Source organism: Betta splendens, chromosome 14 (genome assembly GCF_900634795.4).
Source record: "Betta splendens chromosome 14, fBetSpl5.4, whole genome shotgun sequence".
NCBI lineage: Eukaryota > Metazoa > Chordata > Actinopteri > Anabantiformes > Osphronemidae > Betta > Betta splendens.
Window position 1 is genome coordinate 9,575,914 of NC_040894.2, and position 21,916 is coordinate 9,597,829.

The 21,916-nt window shown below is 38.8% G+C and overlaps 3 protein-coding genes across 9 annotated transcripts; 1 reads left to right on the forward strand and 2 right to left on the reverse strand.

The window, feature by feature from the left end:
- Positions 1-627: 627 nt before the first annotated feature.
- Positions 628-5,078, forward strand: vps26c (VPS26 endosomal protein sorting factor C). 5 transcript variants are annotated; one of them, XR_003788145.3, is made up of 9 exons: positions 628-849; positions 1,315-1,458; positions 1,788-1,937; positions 2,111-2,191; positions 2,714-2,788; positions 2,871-3,021; positions 3,107-3,259; positions 3,397-3,592; positions 4,143-5,078. XR_003788145.3 is itself a non-coding variant. In XM_029173617.3 (9 exons), exons 1-8 carry the CDS (start codon positions 793-795, stop codon positions 3,477-3,479), a joined length of 894 nt encoding a protein of 297 aa, XP_029029450.1. In that variant the 5' UTR covers positions 628-792; the 3' UTR covers positions 3,480-3,523; positions 4,143-5,078. The 5 variants fall into 5 exon arrangements, 3 of the variants coding, with proteins under 3 accessions (XP_029029450.1, XP_029029451.1, XP_029029449.1); XR_003788146.3 differs by having other exon boundaries at positions 4,197-5,078; XM_029173617.3 differs by having other exon boundaries at positions 3,397-3,523.
- Positions 3,861-18,596, reverse strand: ttc3 (tetratricopeptide repeat domain 3). 3 transcript variants are annotated; one of them, XM_029173614.3, is made up of 46 exons: positions 18,457-18,596; positions 17,581-17,648; positions 17,468-17,486; positions 17,043-17,199; positions 16,850-16,931; positions 15,840-15,893; positions 15,523-15,661; positions 15,326-15,411; positions 14,841-14,935; positions 14,551-14,613; positions 14,389-14,443; positions 14,117-14,279; positions 13,794-13,821; positions 13,613-13,706; positions 13,479-13,509; positions 13,270-13,330; positions 12,871-12,955; positions 12,635-12,778; positions 12,410-12,490; positions 11,898-12,007; positions 11,495-11,621; positions 11,019-11,141; positions 10,833-10,934; positions 10,645-10,737; positions 10,487-10,551; positions 10,226-10,368; positions 9,649-9,969; positions 9,260-9,535; positions 9,131-9,174; positions 8,766-8,822; positions 8,599-8,678; positions 8,353-8,508; positions 7,599-8,148; positions 7,445-7,513; positions 7,065-7,214; positions 6,834-6,973; positions 6,675-6,743; positions 6,502-6,598; positions 6,071-6,174; positions 5,893-5,977; positions 5,668-5,769; positions 5,355-5,563; positions 5,128-5,242; positions 4,860-4,991; positions 4,222-4,314; positions 3,861-4,062 (listed from the first exon to the last, which is right to left on the reverse strand). In XM_029173614.3, the coding sequence occupies exons 2-46, from the start codon at positions 17,635-17,637 to the stop codon at positions 3,952-3,954; spliced, it is 5,217 nt and encodes a 1,738-aa protein (XP_029029447.1). In that variant the 5' UTR covers positions 17,638-17,648; positions 18,457-18,596; the 3' UTR covers positions 3,861-3,951. The 3 variants fall into 3 exon arrangements, with proteins under 3 accessions (XP_029029447.1, XP_029029448.1, XP_055370636.1); XM_029173615.3 differs by having other exon boundaries at positions 18,497-18,594; XM_055514661.1 differs by having other exon boundaries at positions 3,861-4,314.
- An 845-nt stretch (positions 18,597-19,441) lies between these two features.
- LOC114869336 (uncharacterized) lies at positions 19,442-21,741 on the reverse strand. Its single transcript, XM_029173492.3, has 3 exons — positions 20,967-21,741; positions 20,509-20,811; positions 19,442-20,152 (listed from the first exon to the last, which is right to left on the reverse strand). The coding sequence occupies exons 1-3, from the start codon at positions 21,276-21,278 to the stop codon at positions 19,568-19,570; spliced, it is 1,200 nt and encodes a 399-aa protein (XP_029029325.1). The 5' UTR covers positions 21,279-21,741; the 3' UTR covers positions 19,442-19,567.
- Positions 21,742-21,916: the final 175 nt, after the last annotated feature.

Genomic DNA, 21,916 nt, shown 5'->3' on the forward strand with positions numbered 1-21,916 from the left:
GCCGGTGATTGTATCTGGGCAAAACAATCAAACCAAAGCACTGATCTTTTACTTTCAGAGACACATCAGTAAAAGTGTTCTCTACACAAGCAAGCTACTTATAATAAAAATATTATTTTCTTAAAATTAGAAAACATATATGTCATAGATGTGAGTTAACACAACATCAGTTAGCATCAAAGTGTCACCACTTAGACAACAAAATGCTGTCTTACGTTTTTGGGTAAGGAGCACTTTGACATTTAGGTGGTTTATTAACAAACAATGAGAATTTATGGAGTAAATATTTTGATAATTAAGTGTCACCATTGCATATTATGTGTTTTTTTTTATTCTGGTCTAAAAATACAAAACACACCAACACAATTACTTTGTCTTTAATCATTTGAATTTTTTCCACAAACAAACAATTTTACCTCTGAAATCAGAACTCCTAAAGATACTGTACCCAAATGTGTGATCTGTTTGTTCTACTGCATAAAAGGTAAGTTGGATATATATTTAGTATATACTACTTATAATGTTAAAATAAAATGTGATTACTTTTCTTGTTTAATTTGTAAAGTGCTCCTTTCATCTGTAACTGAAATGAAGCGTTTACTTTGAAGGATTTGGACCGGAAGCTTGTTTGACTTCCTGTTTTTTTACAGGAAGTTGTGGCGTTTCTGCTGCTATCGACATACAGAGCAATGCTGGCAAATTCAAACATTTTAAGCAATTTTTCTGTTGTTTTACCAAGGACGAGTCCGGAACCAGTTCTCTAAATATCTGTCTTCTGGTCCATGTGCAGCCATGAGCGCCACTTTGGACATACGACTAAAAAGAGCCAATAAAGTTTATCGTGAAGGGGTAAGTATCTAACTATGTTGAGCACAATTAGCTTGTGTGAACTAACAAACCTCATCTGTAACATGTTTAGCTCAAGTGTGCCTTTCTGTCTTTAATTTCATAGTAACATTAAGTATCAGCAAAGTGTTGGTACTAAGGTGTCACATGACCAGCAGCTCACGAGCTACAGCTAAAAGCTGTGACCCGTCACACTACAGGAAAACACTGACATATATTCACAAGAGAACGTGTTGGTGCTGTAGAAAAGTAAATCTATAACCTGGCTGTCACTTGTAATGTAATCACCCCCCTCCTCGCTTAATTTAACCAAATTGGTAACAACAGATGCTAGTTTACGTGGATTGCTGCTGTACTAAACGAATCTCCAAACGAACATAAACATGCAAAGGCGATGGCATCCGTGCTTAATGGTCTGTTTTAGCAGACTTTTCGCGATTAAAGCCATGGCTGTAATCGAATCCACAGGAGGTGGTGGCCGGTGTCATCGTGCTGGCGTCTAAAGAGCCGCTGCAGCATCATGGCATCACTCTCAGCATGGAGGGACTGGTGAACCTGCAGCTGAGCTCCAAGAGCGTCGGCGTCTTTGAGGCGTTCTACAACTCTGTCAAGGTGAACTACGAGCCTCATGGTGTTTCTGTCTTCATGATAATTCAAACGTCACTGATTCCTGTAGGCCGGTAGGATTAGTGAATAATGAATACAGGTAAAGATTACTGGTATAAGCCCGTCCTGTCTGGTTCTGCAACTTTGTATTCATCCAGGTTCATACAAACCTTTGTTTGTTGCTTGGCAAGTGGTCAACAGAATATTTACGATTATTATTAAAAATATGTGTTGCATTACCCTGCTTAAACTGAGGGGAAGGATCAGATTGATGTTTTTATGTTTAGAGTTAGCTTAACATGAAATGTTATTGACATTCCTGTTTTATGTTACAGCCCATCCAGCTGATCAGCACCAACATTGAGGTGGCCAAGGCAGGAAAGATCCCAGGAGGCAAGACTGAGATCCCGTTCGAGTTCCCTCTGCACGCAAAAGGCAACAAGGTCCTGTACGAGACCTACCACGGGGTGTTCGTCAACATTCAGGTGAGAGAGAATCGAAAACAGGATATATAATAGCACCTAAAGGGCTGCTTTTATTTGCCTACATTAAATTAAAATACAGACTGCAAAATCCTATACAGTAAAAAAGAAAAACGTTAATCTGTGTTTTAGTAGGTTATTATTCTTTTTACACCATCTTGCCTGTGTCTCCTCAGTACACGCTCCGCTGTGACTTGAAGCGCTCCCTGCTGGCCAAGGACCTGAGCAGGAACTGTGAGTTCATTGTGCACTGTCAGGTCAGTGTGACAGATTTGATGTCTGTAAACTACCATGATGTGGTTAATGTGACATCTGTTAATTTATTGTCAAATAGGCTGCAGGATTTTAAGTCTGTGACCATATTTAAAACCAGACCATTGTCAGTTATTTCTATAAAGATGTGGTTAGCTTGATTATTTTCATCCAGCTGTGTTCTCCTTTTGCTTATGACACCAATTTATTTTAAAGTGTGTAAACTAGATCCAACTTATTGTTAACCATTAACTAGCTAACTGTAATCCAAATCATGTCTTTTTTTTAATACAATCATTAAGTATTTGGGACACAATGCTCTTACCTTTTATAGTGATGTCTCCTATGATCTCAAAATATCACATTTACTTGATTCAGTCTTGAAATAATCATTTTAAATGACATGTATAGTATATGAAATGGTCAATAAAACAGCAGTTGTTACCAAAAATGTCTTTAAAGTAGCTTTATAGCTGACGCTTTCTAAACTCTGATGTCAGCCCTTTATTATTTGTGTTTATGTTTAGCCACAGAAATCCAGAGTTGTCCCAACACCAGTAAACTTTACCATCACACCAGACACCCTGCAAAACACCCGTGAGGTGAGGAAACCAAGTCATGTCCTAAATTCATTTCACAGCTGCATGTTGATACTTGACCACTATGAACTTCCTTTGTTTTCAGAGGAGTTTACTGCCAAAGTTTCTAATCAGAGGTCACTTAGACGCCACCAACTGTGTGATCAGCCAGCCTCTAACTGGAGAGGTGGTGGTGGAGCACTCAGACGTTCCCATCAAGAGTATCGAGCTGCAGCTTGTGCGAGTGGAGACCTGCGGTAAGTTGCTGCTGTGATGTTCCTGGACCCCTCTTGGCTTTGCAGCAGCAAAGCCTCTTGTTTTCTAAACGCCTGCCGTGTTCAGGTTGTGCTGAAGGCTACGCCAGAGATGCCACAGAGATCCAGAACATCCAGATCGCTGAAGGAGACGTCTGCCATGGCCTCTCTATTCCCATCTATATGATCTTCCCCAGACTGTTCACCTGCCCCACATTAGAGACCACCAACTTTAAAGTCGGTGAGTAAATAAAAAAATTATATGTATATACATGGAGTAGAAATGGAGTTCGAGAAAACTATCTAGATAAGCCTAAAAGTTATGCATACCTTTAAAATCTAAAGAAAATTAAAAATTATTGCTCTCATGTCTTTCAGAGTTTGAAGTCAACATTGTGGTTGTGCTTCATGATGACCATCTGATCACAGAGAACTTCCCTCTGAAGCTGTGCAGAATCTGAACCTATAGAAGACCCATCAGCACACAGGCCTGCTGCCGCTCTCGGTAGACAACCCACTACACTATTTTTCCCCAAACACCAACATGTCCACTGCAGAAGACATGATGCCCCAGGTTTGTTTAGAAATGTAAGCAAAATAAATGCAGACAGGTTCTTCTGATAATGAGTTGTGACTTTAATAGGACAGTTGCCTTTCTAAATATAACCTAAATAGACACTATACGGACTTGTGTGATGTCATAATTAGTGAAGTTCAAATCTCTTACTGTACCACAATGTTTAGTAAACTTGAACAGCATTAGATGCTTAAACAAACATGACTGGTTTAGTGACATTTAATGGTGAAATTTTTGCTGAAGAGCAGTAGAAATGGCAACATGCTACAGACATATTTTGAAGAGTTTAATAAAACAATTAGTAATAAAAAAAACAAGCCATTTAGGTAGTATAGAAGAGGATGCAAATCTAGGCATTATGGGACTTGCCGTCTCCTGCCAGTCAGCACAGGGAAATCTTCAGGCAGCAAGGCATGATCTCTGCAAGTGGGACAAGTGCTCTGCTCCTTGAGCCACGACCTGATACACTGAACACAAGTGGTACACATTAAAACCAGCTGATGCTGAATGCACATTCATGTTTTTATGGTTAATTCTGTTTTGCTAGTGTGAATGTCCTGTGAAGGTAGGAAGATCTAATAAAAAATCCTCCACTGCTCAGCCACCAGTTGAAACTTCGTCCTCACCTCGTTGTGGAAGCTGTGTCTGCACTCAAGCACACAGATGTCGTCTGCAGTCATGTCTTCATGGCAGATGATGCAGGGATCCTCCATGTTTAGCTGCAATAAAGACAGACATTGATTACTGACTGGTAACCCAGAAGAACTGTAGGATGATAATTCTGCTCTGTGTTCTTTTTTCTTCAGGTTATTCTTTAATGAGTGAAGGATTATGTTATGTTTAATGTATTATCAGGTCAATAATGAGTGTAAATTGCTGTGGTAATACATTACACCTGCTACATATTGGCATAACAAAGGCTCCCTTTGTTTACATTTACTTAAACTAAATTAACAGTTTGCTAATTTGTCCTAAGGCAGTTCCGGCTTATAAAAAGACAACAGTAAATATTTAATATAGAATTTCTGCCTTAAATACACATTCCCTCCTTAATTATGCATTTATGGATTAAATTTTTTTTAATTGAAGCATTCAGCTGTTTAAAATGTGGAATTAAAACAATTTGTAAATATTAATTTTATTTATCTATTTTTTTCATTGTAACAAAATGTGAAAAATCTAAGAGTGTGTGAGACCAACACGGTTACCTCGCAGAGTTTTGTAATGTCAGTCCACTTAATAGCTTTAGATAGTTTAGACTTACTGCACTGGAATGTGTTGTTCTTTGGTGTCCAACTGACTGCCAGACTGGAGCTGGGGTCACCAAAGGAGGAGTAGCGCTGTGAGCAGGATCCCCATTTCCTGCAGCGTTGGAGCTGCTGGAATTAATATTGTCCTGAAAGAGAGGATAAGACCATCAGTGGAATTACTCTTAGCAAACACATTGGTTTTCACAACTGCAAATAAAGAACCTTGGCCACAATGTTCTAGGTAATTTTGCATCTGCTAAAACCTTTAAAAAGTAGAGTTACCTGATGATCCAGGATTAGCTGGGTTACTCCACTAACGACACTCTCCACTGTCATGTTGGTAAGACTTCCACCACAGAAAGAACGGAACTCCTGAACAAACCTCATCAAATCTGATCTGTGAAAGAAAAAAAAAGGTACATTGTACCCAGGACATTTGTGGAAACTGCTGCCAGGCTTCTTTAGGTCACTTCTAGTCTGGAAGTGTTTGACTTAGTGGTTCATGTTACCTTTTGTAGCCAGGGAAAATGGTAGCAAGGCGCTCCATCGCTTTGTCAAACACGGTGGCATGTGCAGGCGCCAGTGGCCTATTGGGTTTGTGCTGTGGCTGAGCTGCAGCAACCGGTGCCTCTGCTGCAGAGAGATGCACGGGTGATGGAGCTTTGTGTGGCATCTGGCCTGAAGCCTGAGAAGTAAATTCTTTGGCTGCTACAGAGAGCTGCAACACACAGAACAGGAAACTTAACACTTAAATCAGATTTTTCCTATTTACTTACATGTTAAGTGTAAAAAGGAAGTTCATTAACATGTGAGGAGACTTACTGGTGCTGCTGAAGGTTCGGGCTGGTTTTTGATATTGACTGGAATCAACCCACTGAGTCTTATCCCGTTCTTCACTTGGTCGATCCGCTGCTGATACTGTGTCTGCCCAACAGAACAAACAGGAACAGTGGCTTCAGCAAATACATTATAGGTTCTTTTCCACAATGCAAATGCAGACATACTACATAAAAATGAAACACTTATTTAAGGATATAAGTCATCTACCTGAGCAACAGAGATTTTCTCTTCAACTTCCTGGACAGTGGCCCTCCAGATGCTTTTAGTCTTTTCCAAGTCTGGGTTTGTGTATCTGAAAATATGAAGGCATCACTCAGAAACCATCTGGTCCAGTTTTAGTCCATTCGGTACAGAGTAATGTACATCTGTGGTTTGTCTCCTTTACCTATTAGTGACATCATTGAGTTTGCTCAGCAAAGCCTTGGCATCTGCCAGCTCTGTGTGGAAGCCGTACAAAGTCTGATCCCGGGTGCTCTCCAACAACGACAACTAAAAGAACAAATCAAACAGGATTTTGATATTGTTGTTATTGAATAAAAAGTAACCTGCAACAGATATACCATGCACAGGAACCTCACAATGCTCAATAATGAGCAACCTACCTATTATAAAACAAAACCTCCTTTGTACAATACTTTTCAATTAATATGCTGCTGAACTCTCAAATAGGCATCAGTCAAAGTTATGTCTATTAGGTGGCCAAGCCTTTCTCCTTCCGTCTCCAGCACAAACTCAACAGCAAGCATTTTCTACACTAGTCAGGGCCATTTAAACAGATTTATAGCAACATCCTTATTATATTGACTTAGATGTTACCTGAGCAGTGTGTGACCTCCTTTTAGCTGAGGCCAACAAGGCCTTACAGCGCTTGATCTCATCTTCCAGACTCATCTTCTCAGCCGCTGACTGATTTCTGTGTAACAAGAAGTGAATAAATGTCTGGTACATTTGAGTTTAGGCGTCGTCATTTCTGCCATCTCTGGTCTTACCCCAGCTCCAGGAAATCATTCAGCATTGCTTGATATTGTTTCTTCTTCTCTCGGATGTTTCTGACCAGGCTAAACAAATACACAATCAATGTAAACATGGCATTGCTAAAATAAACTAAAGAACAGCCCAGAAGCCTCACCGCAATCCTTCAGTCTTACCTTCCCTGTTCCTCCACCAACTTTTCTGTGTCCAGCTTGAGGGATTTCAGGGCTTCCTGGTTGGCCTTCTTCTCCTTCTGATCTTTCTTTACCTCCTCTTCCAGCTTCTGCTGGAACAGCATCAGCTCTGTATTGGTCACCTTGAGAGAAATGAAAGCCAATGCTTATAGTCCTTCAAATTCATCGCCTTCACTTAGAATTCAATTTCACGGCAACTGGTCATCCAATCACTTGTATATTGGTGGTGATGTTCTGTATTTCTTCCTCAAGGCTGGCAGTTTCTTCTTTTTGCTTTACATTGATTTCGTCACAGCCGTTCGCCATCATCTTCATCTGCTGCTCCAACTCCTGGTTGTGTTTTGCCTTTTTGTTGAGGTCTCCCTGGAAGAAGGTCAAAAGAATAAATCAACAAGAAATCCAGTTAAACACACCCTCTGTAATAAATAAATAAATAGACATACAGTAGACATATTGTATGTGTTTGTTTCACGTAATGCCAGTTGGGCAACTGTGCAATTTGGCCTCTAATGTTAACAGATTTGTTTTACATTCTAAAAGGTAGGAAGAAAATGCAGTACCTGCTAAGCTCTATTTAAAAATAATCAACTCACCGAGCAGATTTCAAAAGGCTCATAAAGTTCTGTATTCACTGCTACACTCCTCATTGTATCTTGACATGTCTGTGAAGAATAAAAACGAACTGAAATAATGTATTTTTACATTACATCTATTTTTATTAAAAGACAGCAAAATGTTGGCATTAACCTGAACTGCTGCATGTTTGAACAAAATGTTTTCCTCAGGCATCAAGGAGTCTTTTTGCCAGCCATCTTCACATGTATAAAGATCCATAAGATCCGAAAAATCAATGTTCCCATAGTCAATATTGGAAAAGTAAGGCTCTTGCAGTTGATCGTCACCATTGCTCCAGTGAGAGTAAAGATTGGGCCCAGACTCATACGCATATAGATGAGGATTTGGGAGATACACTTCAGCCTCTGCAGATAAATAATTGTCCAGACAGTTTGAATAAGCAGCTTTAGTAAATTCAGGGTTTGTGTCAGGATCCTCTAGATCATCCAGCTCATCGAGAAGGCTTCCATGTCCAGCCTGCTGCAGTGACACAGCATGCTTAGCCAGACCAATACACCTCCCCATCTTTATGAATCGAAGGGAATTCAGGAGGAAGGCCTCAATGCCGCCTGCCTCCTGGATGTTCAACTGGGCCACCGAAGGAAAATGTTCCAATTCACCCACCAACAGAGGGTCCTCAGCAACCAGAGGGCCATGCTCTTCCAAGATTTGGGCAAAGTAGCTGCAGTAGTAGAAAGGTAATCATTTCAACTTATATGAAGAAGAGTAAGGGTTATGTGTAGATACATCATGAATTAATGATTTTAGGAAAGAACATTATACATGTTTGGATTTAAACGTGTAAATCATCATAGGGCAGCGCGTTACTCAGGCCTATCAAAACACTTATCTACCACATGAATGACCTGATATATTTTGCACTTACTCATACAAAGTCTCTTTTGTTGGGTCGGGGTTGTTGTCCAAAATGTTATTACACTGACTTCTGCTTCTGGCGCCGTTGTACTGGCGCTCAAAATCAGCCACTTGATCTCGAAGGTGGCTCGGCACACTGAAAGGTTCAGCAGGATCTAGGAATAATCTGTTAATAACAAGGAGGCTGATTAGAACCAGTTACAAAATTATAACTGCAGCAACAATCTATGTACAATATGTTGTTTGTGCTACTTACAAAGAATCATCTTCAAAATAGTCTTGGTCCCAGTCATCTCTTGGAGTTACACCCCTCCCCCCAGATAAAATAATAACACCCTAAAGAGAGAACCGGAAATGTGTCAATGTGATGCTACACTACTGCGTTTCTCTCTGCAGCCAACAACTACTAATCCAGCCCCTCACCTTTGGCTCTTTCTGTTTCTTTTTTCGGCCTCGATTCTTAGTTTTCATAAGAGAATTCTGAAACACAAACAAACACATTGTACTGTTAAAAAGATTCCGACAAATCTATATAATCATATTAAGCAGAGCATTAAGCTGTGTCAACATTTTTAGAAGCTGCACCACTTTGCCAAAGTGTAGAAGAAGAAGTAGTGATTAACAGGAGGGTGAGTTTGATTTGTAGCCATTTTTACATTATCATTAAGATACCATGATTTTATCACTAAACACTGGACCTGTGCAGGGGACAGTGTACAAAACTACTGCTGGTTAAGTCCAATTATTTATCAGTATAGCTACATAACTACTACACTAAATAGACTCACGTTATCACTTTCATCAGACTTTTTTAAGACTGAACAATGTCCATCTGAAAAACAAAAGTTAACATGTGAGGTCAGGGCAAAGATTATACAGGTCTTAATAGCAAATATTGATTAAATGAACATGCTCACCCATCATATCAAAATATTCATCGAGTATAGTGTGGCAGGAAGGATACTGATCCCTGTGCTCCTCCAAAGCCCAGATAAAAAGTCTTGTGTCATGCGGCGGGGCCCGTTTCAGGTATTCAGTCACAGTCAAGCTGATGTTTGATAAAAGCTCGGGCGTAGTACTAAGTTTCTCCATTATTAAATCCTCCACTGGACCAAATCTGAGCAGAAGATTCAAGTCCAGCTGCTCCAAGTGCTCTGCATATCGCTCAATGAAAGATTTTGCAGCAGTCAGGCCTGAGTAAAAAAAGTAAATCAAAATTGAGGTTAAACCTGACCAATAATGTTTAGGCACATATTTGGGTGTGTTTTCTATCACAGCTCGGAACAACATCATGCTAAATAATGACCTGCATTGTTGAGCTTGCACGCCCAGGTGTTCAGTTTGGGGTTCACATCCTCACAGCTACTGAGCTCCTGGATGAAGACGCGAGCCCAGACCCGGTTCTTCCTCTCTAGAAGCAGCTCGAACACCTGACCAACAGTCTGCAGAGCCTCCTGCTGCCAGTTCAGCATCCTCTGAGCCAACCGGTTCCCTCGTGACAAGTCCAGCTCCAGCCAGGGTTTGAGACTGGTGGTCAGGGCAGACACCTGGAGGCCCTTCTCCTCCCTCAGGAGCTCCATGTTCTGGCTGATCTGAAGAAGAACCCGATCCCTGTACAACAACCAAGCTAAAACAGAGGGGAGGGAACAATAAGAACCAAAAACAAAGTTAGCATGCAGCTCTAAGCAATAGATACTCTAAATTAATTTTTAAAACTGCAGATGTCAACATCATACCACAAACTGATTACACCAAGATATTAGATGTAAGAGATTACGAAAACCAAAAAATGAAAAAAGAGAAACACCATAAATGCAGAAATGTTTGAAATCACTAATGCCTCTGACAGTTGTGTGTTTCAGACGTGTCGGTAGATATATCACCTTTTTGCTGAATCTGACTTGCCGTGTCTTCTTTTTTTGGCAGAATGTCATCATGATTGACAACCGTCTCCTTTTCTTGAAATGACAACTTATGCTGCTTTCTCTTATGCCTGCGTTCTTCTTTTGATTTCAATTTCTTTAGACTAAAACAGAGAAAAGATGAAATTTTAATTTTTTTTTTAACTGAGAATGGGTTTGGTTTGTATTTAATTTCAGTTTAAAGCATGTGGGTAATTTCTTCAAGCATTATTGCCGTCTTACCTTGTACATTTCTGATTTACTTTTGGCTTCTTCTCAGTCTGTGGTCTGACAATGCCAGCTTCAAACTAAGAGAAAGAAAGATCAGGTCAACATTAATCCTGTAACGTATAAATTGGCATTGACTCATTTCTCATTTTACCTCCAAATAATTTCCCTACCTTGCACTTCAGGAGGCCTGTTTGACCATAGATTTGGATATTACAGATTTTGCCAACACAGTCAGGAGTCAAACACATTTCTAGAAGAAAATCCTGCAAGACATTTACCAGAGTTTAGACTTGAAGCATGGAGCAACCAGCCTGGATGGGTCCTAGGAATTCTAGAAAATTGCAAGATCTTAACTTACCTTATCATTCTTATCAGACGAAGATGATGTCTTAAATGTCTTCCAACAGGTGATGTGATACTCAACAATGCAGTTGTGACAGCAACTTAGTCGAATGAAGCCCTGCATAAAAAGGAATCACAAATCTTTGAAAATCGACCATTTTTATGGTTTACACATTTTAAATGATAATATTAGGCCAGTTACCTTAAAATCTGGATCAGTGAAGTAGATTTCAGCTTTGAACGGGACCAGGCAGTTCTCTAGTCGGCAAATAGCATCGGGAATAGGAGGAAATTTGCACAGTTCTATAGCGCTTTCTAAAATTTCCTGAACAGAAAACACACACCAAAAACAATCTGATGATAATTTGTAACCTGCACTCCTAAATTACAAGATAAAAACTCTTTAATCAAATGTGAGCCATTGATTCACACATTATACACACTTTCCAAGATCCAAAGCGCTTTACAGTAGTTTCTCATTCACCCATGCACTCTCACATTTATACACAGATATAATGCATGGCGCTCGCTTGAAACAACAACAACAACTTGGGGTTCAATGTTTTGCCCAACACTTCGACATATTCTCTAACCACAGGTCCTCCCTACCAACCATGCCATAAAAAGATATTTTCTATATACACACACTGAAGAACAACACTCTTCCAACACACTTACCTTAAAATAGTCTAATTCTGTTTCTTTGACAATCTCTTTTGTTAAAGGCCAGGTGAGTTTGCCAGGAGTTATTTTGTTTTTGACCATCTGCAATGAATCTAAAAACCGCTGCAGAGCAACTGCAAACCTGTTAGAGGAAGAGGAAATTTTGCATGTGCATTAGTAAATATTAGTATTGACATGTGTATATATAATTAACTTGTAGGGAATGTGTGTGTATATTTTTATATATGCTGGTTGTGTCTGCTATTCTGTTGTTTTTTCCTTTCTTTTCTATCTGTGAGAGCAATCAAGTCTGGACAAAGCAATTTCCCTCTAAGATCAGTAAAGTGATATGAATAGTTTGACACAGGAGATGGTGGGAATCAGTGACATCACATTGTTGTAACTGGAGGTACAGTACCTGTTCTCTTTGAGATACACCCTGCCAGTGGCATAGTACACCAGACAATGAAAGGTCCTCTCCTCAGCTGATTTGATCTTCTCCAGATGGAAGTGTGCTTTTGCCAACTCCTGTTTCATATGTTACATATATGTTAAAACTGCAACCATGAAATTTACTCAGTGCTCCAAGCTTCTGAGTTGATCTAATTTGTATGATCACTTACACATGAAACATTGAGCTTATACTGAATGTAGGGGAAATGTAACACTATACAGTATGCACTTACGACGCAGCTTTGGAGCATTAACTACTTATATCATGTATTTATGTTTAATTGGGGTCTCAGAAAAAAAACATCCTATTACATACAGAACATGTGAAGCTTTCCTTTTCTGTAATGCTACTCAAATACTCTACAACACAATGATGGAAGCAAAAACGTTACTTCCCCAAAATCTGATATAGTGCATGTAAATGATGTGATGTAATGTGATGTCTCTATTGAAACTCAGCTATCAGTCAGTAGTTACCTCAGGCTGGCCGACGTCTGTTAAAGCACATACAAGACCATAAGATAACAGCAGTACATCCACTGTGGAAAGTCCAAGTTCCTGAAAGGAAACAAGTATTTTTTTCACCACAAATTCACTAATTTGACTTAAAAGTTAAACTTTATTTGGCTAAGAAACATTTTAGAAAGGAAAGATATCAGTTTTGTTGTTAGGTTGCAGCACTGTTTCCAGAGGTGTGATTACCTCAGGTGTATTGCTTTCCACTATAAACACTGCCTGGGTGAAGGCTTGAACTGCATTCCGGCTGCGGAGGTCTGTCAGGGCAGTGTGAGCATCCTGCACTATGGATCGCAACTCTTTACACACTGCTTTACTATCGACCACTTTCTGGTTTTAAACAGAGCACAGATACACAAAGATGCTGACAAAAATCTAGCAGTGTTTGCAGCTGCAGACATGACACATGTGCACAGTCTTACCTCTTCTTTGGACTGAAAACATGCGTTCTTTTTCTTTCTCACCGCAGTACTAGACTCGTCTTTTCCATTCTTTGATGAAAAATCACTGGAAGTGCATGATTAAAAAAATGTACTTATTGTTAATGATGATTATATCATAAATTTACATACTGCTACTTATTTTTTTGCTCATTTTCTTTGTCTTTTTTTTTAGACATTTTGAGCTGTTTCTTTTTATTGTGGTCACTGTTAAAACTGATGTATAGACACTGACTATAAAATTAAGAGGAATCAACTAATTTAACTGTCACTGAAGTTTTGAATACAGCCCCTCACCTGAGTCATGTTTTTCCTCAATGGACTAAATTGGAAGTGGACACCATGGAGCAAAATCGAAGAGATAAGAGCAACATTACTAACCTTTTTGACGGTTTAGAGTCTTTGGTGCTGCTGTCTGCCTGTGTGGATCGTTCACTTTTCACTGGACAGAGAATATATGTGAGAGATGTATACATTGTTTTGTTTTTAAATATGATTTGTTAATAGCTGCAAAGAAAAACACATGCAAGCAATTTATTACTAAATTGATATAAAAAACCCTGGTTAAAAAGAGTAGGGTTTAAACTCACCGGGTTGTTTGCTTTGTTTAACAGCTGAGACCTGCCAACACACAATTCGTGTTATCCCTGAAATGGATCTAACAAGGCTTCATTGTGCAAACTTTTATGGTCCCAAGAGTAAATAACTAGAACCATATACTGACCTTAGTCTGTGGCGCTTTGCTTGCATCACCAGCTTTATAATTAGCTTTTGCAGACTGTGACTCCACTGTGCCTGGTCTGTTAGCACTGCCCGATCTACATAAACCCAAAAAATATCATCCTCCATAAGTTTAAGAGAACTTGTTATCCATGTTTGTACAATATGTATAGGTTCATACACACCTTTTATTCTTACTCTTCAGTTGACCAGCTAAAATCAAAACAAACAGTTTAGAGAGACACCAACTACAAAAACTAATCAGGACCTAATTAGACCTGAAAAAAATGTAAATTTATGTGCATTTTATTGTAACATGTAAGTGCAAATAAAAAAGGTTTTGAAATTGGGCAGAAATTGTAGTGTGACAGTGTAGTACACATATAAAGTATCTAGAGTGTTTGACATTTTATAATCCTTACAAACCAAGATAAGCATTTCAGGCATATTTATAGTTTCAGGTGGATGAAAAAATCCAAATGTGATTAAATGTCTGGAGGAAAAACACCTTTGGGATTTGAGGTTTCAATGATGAACTTTTGTTGCTGCTGTTCCAGGTCTTTCAGTCCATCATGGTCACTCTTACACTCTTTCTGCGCCATTAGGTTGGCTTTAACAGCCATTTTTACCTCACCCAGTAAAAACAAAGCTTCACAGTAGCGGTAGTGACCCTGCAAACAAACAATGACCAATTAGCAATGAGTTTAAACCATTTTACTCATGTAATAAAAATCAAAGCTAAGGAAGAATTGGTGCAGTACGTGTCTAGTGTAGCAGTACCTTTGCCCAGTGTGGTTTTATTAGAGTAGCACGTTTTCCATCAACAACTGCTTTTCTGTAATCATCAAAACAGGGTAGTGATGATGATTGCAATAGCGAACATCATTCATTTTGATGATGTCAAACAACCTTAGTACTTACACCAGAATGAATAGTACTTACAAATAGTTTTTGCATCTGATATAACACAAGGCTCTGTTCCCATAAATTATGTGGTTTTCAGGGCTGCATGAGAAGCAGGTACAAAAAGACAGCAGTTACAGGATTATACAGATTTACCAAGTTATTACCGTATCCAATGTTATTAACTCTACTGCCACTATCAAGGAGGCAAGCTGTTAGTCTTGTATGTTGGGATGCTGCTGTTACAATATTCACCTATTTCATGTGTATGTTAAACATCTAAATAAACTAGAAAAAAGACAAGAATTCTGACGCAAGATGTTACTTACTAATGACGGATGGCTCTGGAATAATACTTTAAAGCATCTTCATACTCCTGTTTCTGATACTTCTCATTTCCTCTCCTTTTCATTTCTTCGCATTTCTGAATAAGGAACAAGGCAAAGCCAGTTTGTATTTGGAGTAAACAGGGTTCAAGCTTGCAAAGACTGTAGTGAAAAGTCACTAATGTCAAGCTTGGAGCCAACTGCCTCCAACAGATAAGTTTAGGCTTAGCTTAAACTTGACAAATACATGTATGTTCCTCTGAAGTACCTCAAGGAGATGATCTTAGTTGTATAGTATGCAAGTATAGTATCTACTGAGAACAATACATCACACAAGTAATACAGATGACCACCTTTAGATGGCCATGGTCCCTGTCAAAGTGTTGGTAAATACACAGCAATGTATTTATTCAAAAACACGATTGACCAACATGTTTAATTATACAACAGGGACAGGGACAGAGACAGTAAGTGCTGTTGTTTCTTACCTCCATGAGATATTCTTGTGGTCGGGCCATCAGTGCTTTCATAGTCCTTTCTGTGTTGCTAGCCATTTCCTGAATGTACTTTGCAACTGATCAAAAGCAAAAGACGTACAATGTGAAAAAACGATCCAATGCACACAACTGCTGTAAAGTGTCCAATATGTTTAATTTAAAAATGATAAATGTTTCTGTACTCTTACACTCTGTGAAGACAACCTGTAGAATTGCCACGGTTGTAGCTCTGTCGCCAAGTTCCGCTATCTGCTGGACAATGCCAGATCCTTCTATTCTTGCCAACCAGTCTACTGCCACACGCAGAACCCCATAGTGATCTGGATCCTGACACAATGACATATGCATATACAGTAAAAGCAGGCAACCCTTTGCTGACTACATTTGCTGACTACATGTCCACCTTCTTTTTTTGTATGTTGCATTATCTTTTTAGTAGTCTGTATCTTGGCATTTAGATTATTTCTGCTACATATACACAAACATACACAGTATTAGTACTCACAGAGGTTAGCCCATTGCTTAACAGGAAGATTTGTCTTGTTGGCTCGATTTTTAACTGCAACAAAAGAAGTAGACATCAGTTTCAGATTTTGTTCTGCAGAGCTAAATAAAGTATGTGCTATGCACCATCTCAGGTAACATGTAAACGACCATTGAATACATGGACCACTACAGATAAAGTGTAATGGGAAAAATTGTGCCTTTGTGCTTTTTCTTTTTTTTTCAGTCATTATGTGCTGGTTAGGTGCAATACTGAACATTTTTACACAAACAACTAATCTCTTCTACCCTGTCATACATCAAGTTTAAACATCTGATGTTCTGTTTGACTGACTAATAGTTTATTGTCTGTGTTTGTCTTTTACACCCTGGTCTCTGGCTCCATCTTATCTGACTCCCCACCAGACCCAATGCTGTAAAACCTAATGCATCTTGTCTTTGAAGCTTGATGTTACTTCCTTTTGATAACAAGACACCAATGCACCAATGCAAAAGTGAGAATGTAAACATTCTCACTCACAGCCGGATTAGGTGGCACAAACAATTCTATTGGTCCAGAGAGACATTCCACCAGAGCCAGAGAAAGGGGTTAAAGGCAGAGACAACCTAAAGATTACTGGCTCTTCGTATCACACCTTCGTGGTGTGTGCACTGATCTCCCCAGCTGGTTTTTGGTTTGTTGATGTGCATGATCAGCAACCATGTTTTTTATTTATTTTTATGTTTCTTTTATTTTTATAATAAATCACACAAGACAAAATCTCTCATCTGCCTCTTAATGAGAGCTTTCCACCGAATTGGAGTCACTGTATAAAATATGTTAAATTAGTAAAAGTGTCTGTGGCCTTAAATCAATTAATCTAGTCAGATCAAGTCATGTATTTGTTTACACAAATGTGACAGCAAACTAACAAATGATGTCTGTAGGTTTGATACAGTTAAATCATTTTATTTTCTTTCTACAGTTTAGCATTATGACAAACTGAACAAATGTATTACTCAATGACTTACACTTCCTTTCTCCATGGCTTTAAGGATCGTTTCCAAAATTTCTATCTTGCACAGATGCTTTAGGCTTAGATCATCGTTGCCCCTATGAGAACAAAATTTTAAACTTTCAGATTCTAAACAATGAAGGATAAAATGTGTATTTATTATGTGGTGTAAATAAATATGCTTAAATTGCAATCATAACTGAAATTACCTGTGGCTGATGAGTCCTACATCTGCAGCCCAGAAAGCAATATTGCTGGACTCTGGCTGCAGCAGAATGGGATGCCAGAAAGCACAAACTTTCATTCGCTCTGCAGCATCTTTTTTGGTTTCAACAGGAATGCGACCCCATTGCTCAAACATCTCAGCTTAATGACATAAAATTAAAATACAGGGTTTAACTCGACTGACTTACTCAATTTCAACTGTCAGCATGTTTAGGGCTTATTACATGTAATCTCTAGGTGTGTAAATTCAGAAATCTCTGGTTTCCCAAAAAAAGGTCAGTTACAACTGTGATTGTAGGCAATCTGTAATGTCATAAAAATGACATTGACAAAAATTTGCTTTACTGGTGTGCAGCATTGTAATGAGTATTAATCTGAATGTAAAAATGAAAAATTAATTACACCTTACCTGGTGGACAGCGGGGCAGCTAAGGGTAAAAAGGAAAGAGAACAGTTGAAGTAACATACAAAAAACAACGTGATTAAATCCTACCCTTTTTATTATTTATTTTAGAAACTTACATATGAATAGGTGTCATCTTCAAAGTCATACCCGTATTCAGGACCTGAATCAAACATTTTGTCCAAAGCTGTAAAAATACAAAACAGGCATATACAGTTTTCAAAGACTGCTTGATGTGCATAACCTTTCATTTGTCCTTTCTGTCTATAAGATATAGTCACAAACAGATTTTCAGTTTTCTATTAGCAACAATGTTTGCTAATACATTTTTAAAACTAGTCGAACTTAAACTAAAACAGTAAAATACAATTTTGAAAGAGGTAAATCACAACCCACAAAACATATAAATAAGTAGTTTGTTTTAATGAATTACATTTCAGAGAGAAGCTCTTAATATACATATGTTTCGGTGTGACAGAGCGCCAGTTTTACACACCCTTCTTCGGTTTTCTTTTTCCTGTTTCTTTTCCGTGTAAACTAAAGGTCACATAAGCAGCTTTTAAAACAATCTAACCACTGGCGAACCGGGAAGGTCACAGTGTAGTTACTTTTCCACGGGCGCGCCTATTTTTAATAATTTAAAAGCATTTTATGCACTCTCGGAAATTAGATCACCTTTATGTGGCTAACGTGGCACTCCCAAACGTTAGCATGGAGCCACCCAATAATTACAGTAATGTTGTTGTTTGCCAGAGAACAAAGAGGTCAACTGGAAAACTACAGTTTTACAGACACCACATTTACGGTCGCTGTTCGATAATAAAGTGGCTGAGCGTATTTGGTATTAAATAACACTAGAAACAGTAGGATTCATTCTTCCTACTTTTGTTTATTTAGTGCGACACAGCAACACGAAAAATGTTAGGATAATAATGTAAGCAGAGGAACTGAGCCTAAACCACGATATATTACACTAATGACCCAAACATACTTACCTTGAAATAACTATCGTGTAAATGATTACCAGTAACTTGCCTAGATCATATTAGTGTCCAGAAGCAAAACTGAAGCGCTGTACACATCCGTAATTCGTCAACACGAATGGGACTGGTTCTTCTTCTTCTTCGTGGTCTATATCTTGCCTTGTTCTTCTTCTACGTCTGCACAACACGGTGCTTTAGCGCCGCCTACCGCGTGGAGTGTGCCGTGTCACGTGGGGCTGACTGACCCCAGAGCGCATGACTAAAAAGCTGTGCGGCTCAAACAAACTTGAATTACGAAAAATGAAATTCAATTGTGTTTACTTAATTTTTCGAGCTTGTAATATTCAACTTGAATACTGTCTTAATTATCACATCTTAGAATTTCATTGGTGAATGTTACTTTTATGCTAGTTTCTTTATGTTTTGTGTCTTTTAATTATTTTACATTTATTGTTGGGATTTTTCCACCAAAGATAATAAAAGTGAATACAGGACCTTTAACTTTACATTATTGCAGTTGAACCACTAGAGGGTAATGTTACACAGTTTTATCACTGAGGCAGCAGACGTCATTATTGTTGTAACATACTGTATCTGCCACTGTTCCTCTCTCCATTCAGCTACTAGGTGATATCTTACTTCTGATTCACTTTTAAATTTCAGTTAGGTTGAATAAAAAATTAGGTTGACCCGGTTTTCTGTTACAGTTAGTTCAGTTATTTATTATAACCATATGTATATTCAAGAAAGACCTAATAATTTACAAATTGAGAAAACTTCTATTATCTTTCATAATTCAGTGCTAATGTCTCTCTTGTCTCCGTCTGATGTGGTGCTGTCATAGCTGCTCTTCAGTCCCTGTGTGTGTCTTAGTTTTATGCAAATACAGTATAAAATAAATTAGCCTGGTAATATGCTGTGGTTTTCTCCTTTACAAGCACTTTTATACCAGGTATACAGTCTACAGCTCTATACAATCTGAAAATAAACATTCCTCCATGTTCATTTCAGTTTAATTCAACTTCATATTTAATCCACAGACACAGTCTTTCAAATAGAAATGAAAAAAAAATCGATACAAATAAAGTTTAAAAAGATTTATTTGCATACTATTCATGTCAGTCTAATTCCTTTTCAACTCAAAGTCATCCCTCTGTCTGAGCAGGCTGTGGAAGACTCTCTCAGGGTACAGGAAAAACTTTCTGCTCTGATCCAGGTCCTGAGAATTTATAATCCGGGCCACCAGAGCTTGCTGTATGGCTGGAGACTCACAGGGACGATGCTGCACACTGTGACTCACATTGCTCCATGGCTCAATGATTAACAGACCCAGTGCCCCAGCTTCCTCCTCTGTGCTATTCCTCGTTGAATTGTTGAGTGTGTTTCTGTTGATCAAACCTTTACAACAAATTTCAGCAGCTGAATTGGGTGCAGGGGTCTCATTATATCTCTCAGTTGAGTTCTTAGAACTAAGCAGGCTAATGTTAAAAGGGTGGTAGCTCATGGGATTGCTGATCCTAGATGTGTTTGTTTGTCTTATTAGTCCACCGGCTGTGCTGGTCTTGGCCTTATTTGGACCTGGAGCTTCAGTTTCCCTAATGTGTTTGCGTAGATAGGCTTTGTAGCCCTGAACCAGCCGATTTAACCCGCTTTTATAAGAGAGACGCAATGACTCAACAGATCCTGGTGGCACTGAATGCAACCGGACCTGGAACAAATAAAAAATATGACATCACTCTTTTATGCTTGGCAGACACGCCTCATGATTAGTGGATGGATTTGTACTTGCATGTTTTGAGAAAGGAAACTGAAACTAGTGTAAAAGCTCTTTTGCACACTCAGCAAACACAACTTGTGAACACCAAACTGACATAATTTAGTTAATATTGTTCATTTGCTTGCAAAAACAGCTGCCTCATGCTGTGAAAGCAGCAAGAGTGAGCTAATCAGCTACTGTTACTTGCCAGATTTTCAATAATTGGCAAAAAAAAAAAAATTGTTTGGCTAAAATTCATTTTCATTATCAAAGAATGATGTTGATGTTGAAACAATGAATTTCCTGACCTGATGGATTCTCATGTGCAGATGAATTGCAGCTCCGGCCAGCCACTGCTGCATGGCCACCGAACTCATTCTCTTCTTCGTGGTCATTCTCTCGTAATGGTCAAGAAGCTCGAGTTTCAGCCACTGGTCATAGAGCTCTGTGGTCTCAGCCATTTTCTCCTCATCGTTGGCAATGCCAGGGATTACCTGGAGGTAGCTCATAATGATCCACCCAATTCTAGAGGAAGTGCTGATGCCAAACATCTTTTTAGGCTGGGATCTGTGGGTTGAAAGCCAAACCTGCGCTGATCCTTGCGCCCGAACCTGGTGAGGAATGAACAAGTTAACAATTCATTTACCATCAGGTAAAGATGAGGGATAAGAGATCAGATAGCTAAGGACATATTTATATTGTTTATGTTGAAGCACTAAGCTTAAAGATCCTAGTTAATTAGTTGGTGACCTAAAGTTATTCCTACCTGTTGAGCGACCTGATCGAACAGCACAGACAAAGCCAGAGCAATAACCCCGACCCCTCCATAGGTGACACTGCTGCCTCCCAGCTCTTCAGTCAGATTGAAGCTGAATTTATCCTGCTGCTCGCTGCTCATGCTCCGCTGTAAGAAAGCATACTGATGCTGCAGAGCTGCAGAGGAGTCCAGCGAGAGGAAGGTGGTGAGGACCGGATCCAAGGAAATATCAGGTATGATGTTGGCATCTCGAGCCACGGAGAACAATTCCTGAACAGTGGATGGAGAGGGAATGCACAGACTCTGACCCACCAGGATCATGGCTGTGTATGTGTGTGTGTGTGTACGTGCGCATGAAACAGCTTTGCTTGTTATCTGTGCTTCTGACCCACTGTGTTTATTTGCCCTCGCGAGAATGACGTTATCAGCATGTCCTGTCCACTAAGTATAGAAATAAAAATCCTAAATAGGTTTATTAATAATTCTTCAATTGTCCAACGCCTAGTTTGGTTTAACAAATTTTCCTAAATTGTTCCTCATGTCATTTTACTTGTCTCTTGTCTGCAGAATCACGACAGAAGATCTGAAAGTCTGTTTACATTATAAAAACAAATTCACTTTCGCCTGCCAAATGTTGAAAGTTCAGGATTTATTTGATGTGTGGTTAAAGGTATAAAACCCGGTCTCATGTCTTCAGAAGGACTCTACATCTTATACTTTCAGGTCAATAAAGACAAAAAACCACTAATATTACTACTGTGAAAAAGCACCATCTCCATTATTAAAAACGTTAGCTTCTTTGTGTATTAAAATTAAAATTAATACATAAATAAACATTATTCTCAATGCCAGTAAAACAGGTTCGTCTAATGAAGAGATTTACTCAACGCGTTCACACAGTCTGGTATAAAGAGTCAAGACCATTTAAGAAAAAACAAAATAATTTATTTGTTAAATCT

Bases quoted from the DNA above. Each gene is read 5' to 3' on its own strand.
- vps26c (XM_029173616.3), top strand. From the start codon at position 793: ATGAGCGCCACTTTGGACATACGACTAAAAAGAGCCAATAAAGTTTAT. The intron at 1,938-2,110 runs GTGAGAGAGAAT...GTGTCTCCTCAG, and splicing joins GGGTGTTCGTCAACATTCAG to TACACGCTCCGCTGTGACTT. The intron at 3,022-3,106 runs GTAAGTTGCTGC...TGCCGTGTTCAG, and splicing joins TGTGCGAGTGGAGACCTGCG to GTTGTGCTGAAGGCTACGCC.
- ttc3 (XM_029173614.3), bottom strand. From the start codon at position 17,637: ATGTTTGATTCAGGTCCTGAATACGGGTATGACTTTGAAGATGACACC. The intron at 10,935-11,018 runs GTAACTGGCCTA...CTTTTTATGCAG, and splicing joins TCACTGATCCAGATTTTAAG to GGCTTCATTCGACTAAGTTG. The intron at 8,509-8,598 runs GTAAGTAGCACA...TGTTATTAACAG, and splicing joins TATTTTGAAGATGATTCTTT to ATTATTCCTAGATCCTGCTG.
- LOC114869336 (XM_029173492.3), bottom strand. From the start codon at position 21,278: ATGATCCTGGTGGGTCAGAGTCTGTGCATTCCCTCTCCATCCACTGTT. The intron at 20,812-20,966 runs GTAGGAATAACT...ATTCCTCACCAG, and splicing joins TCGATCAGGTCGCTCAACAG to GTTCGGGCGCAAGGATCAGC. The intron at 20,153-20,508 runs GTCAGGAAATTC...TATTTGTTCCAG, and splicing joins TGCACATGAGAATCCATCAG to GTCCGGTTGCATTCAGTGCC.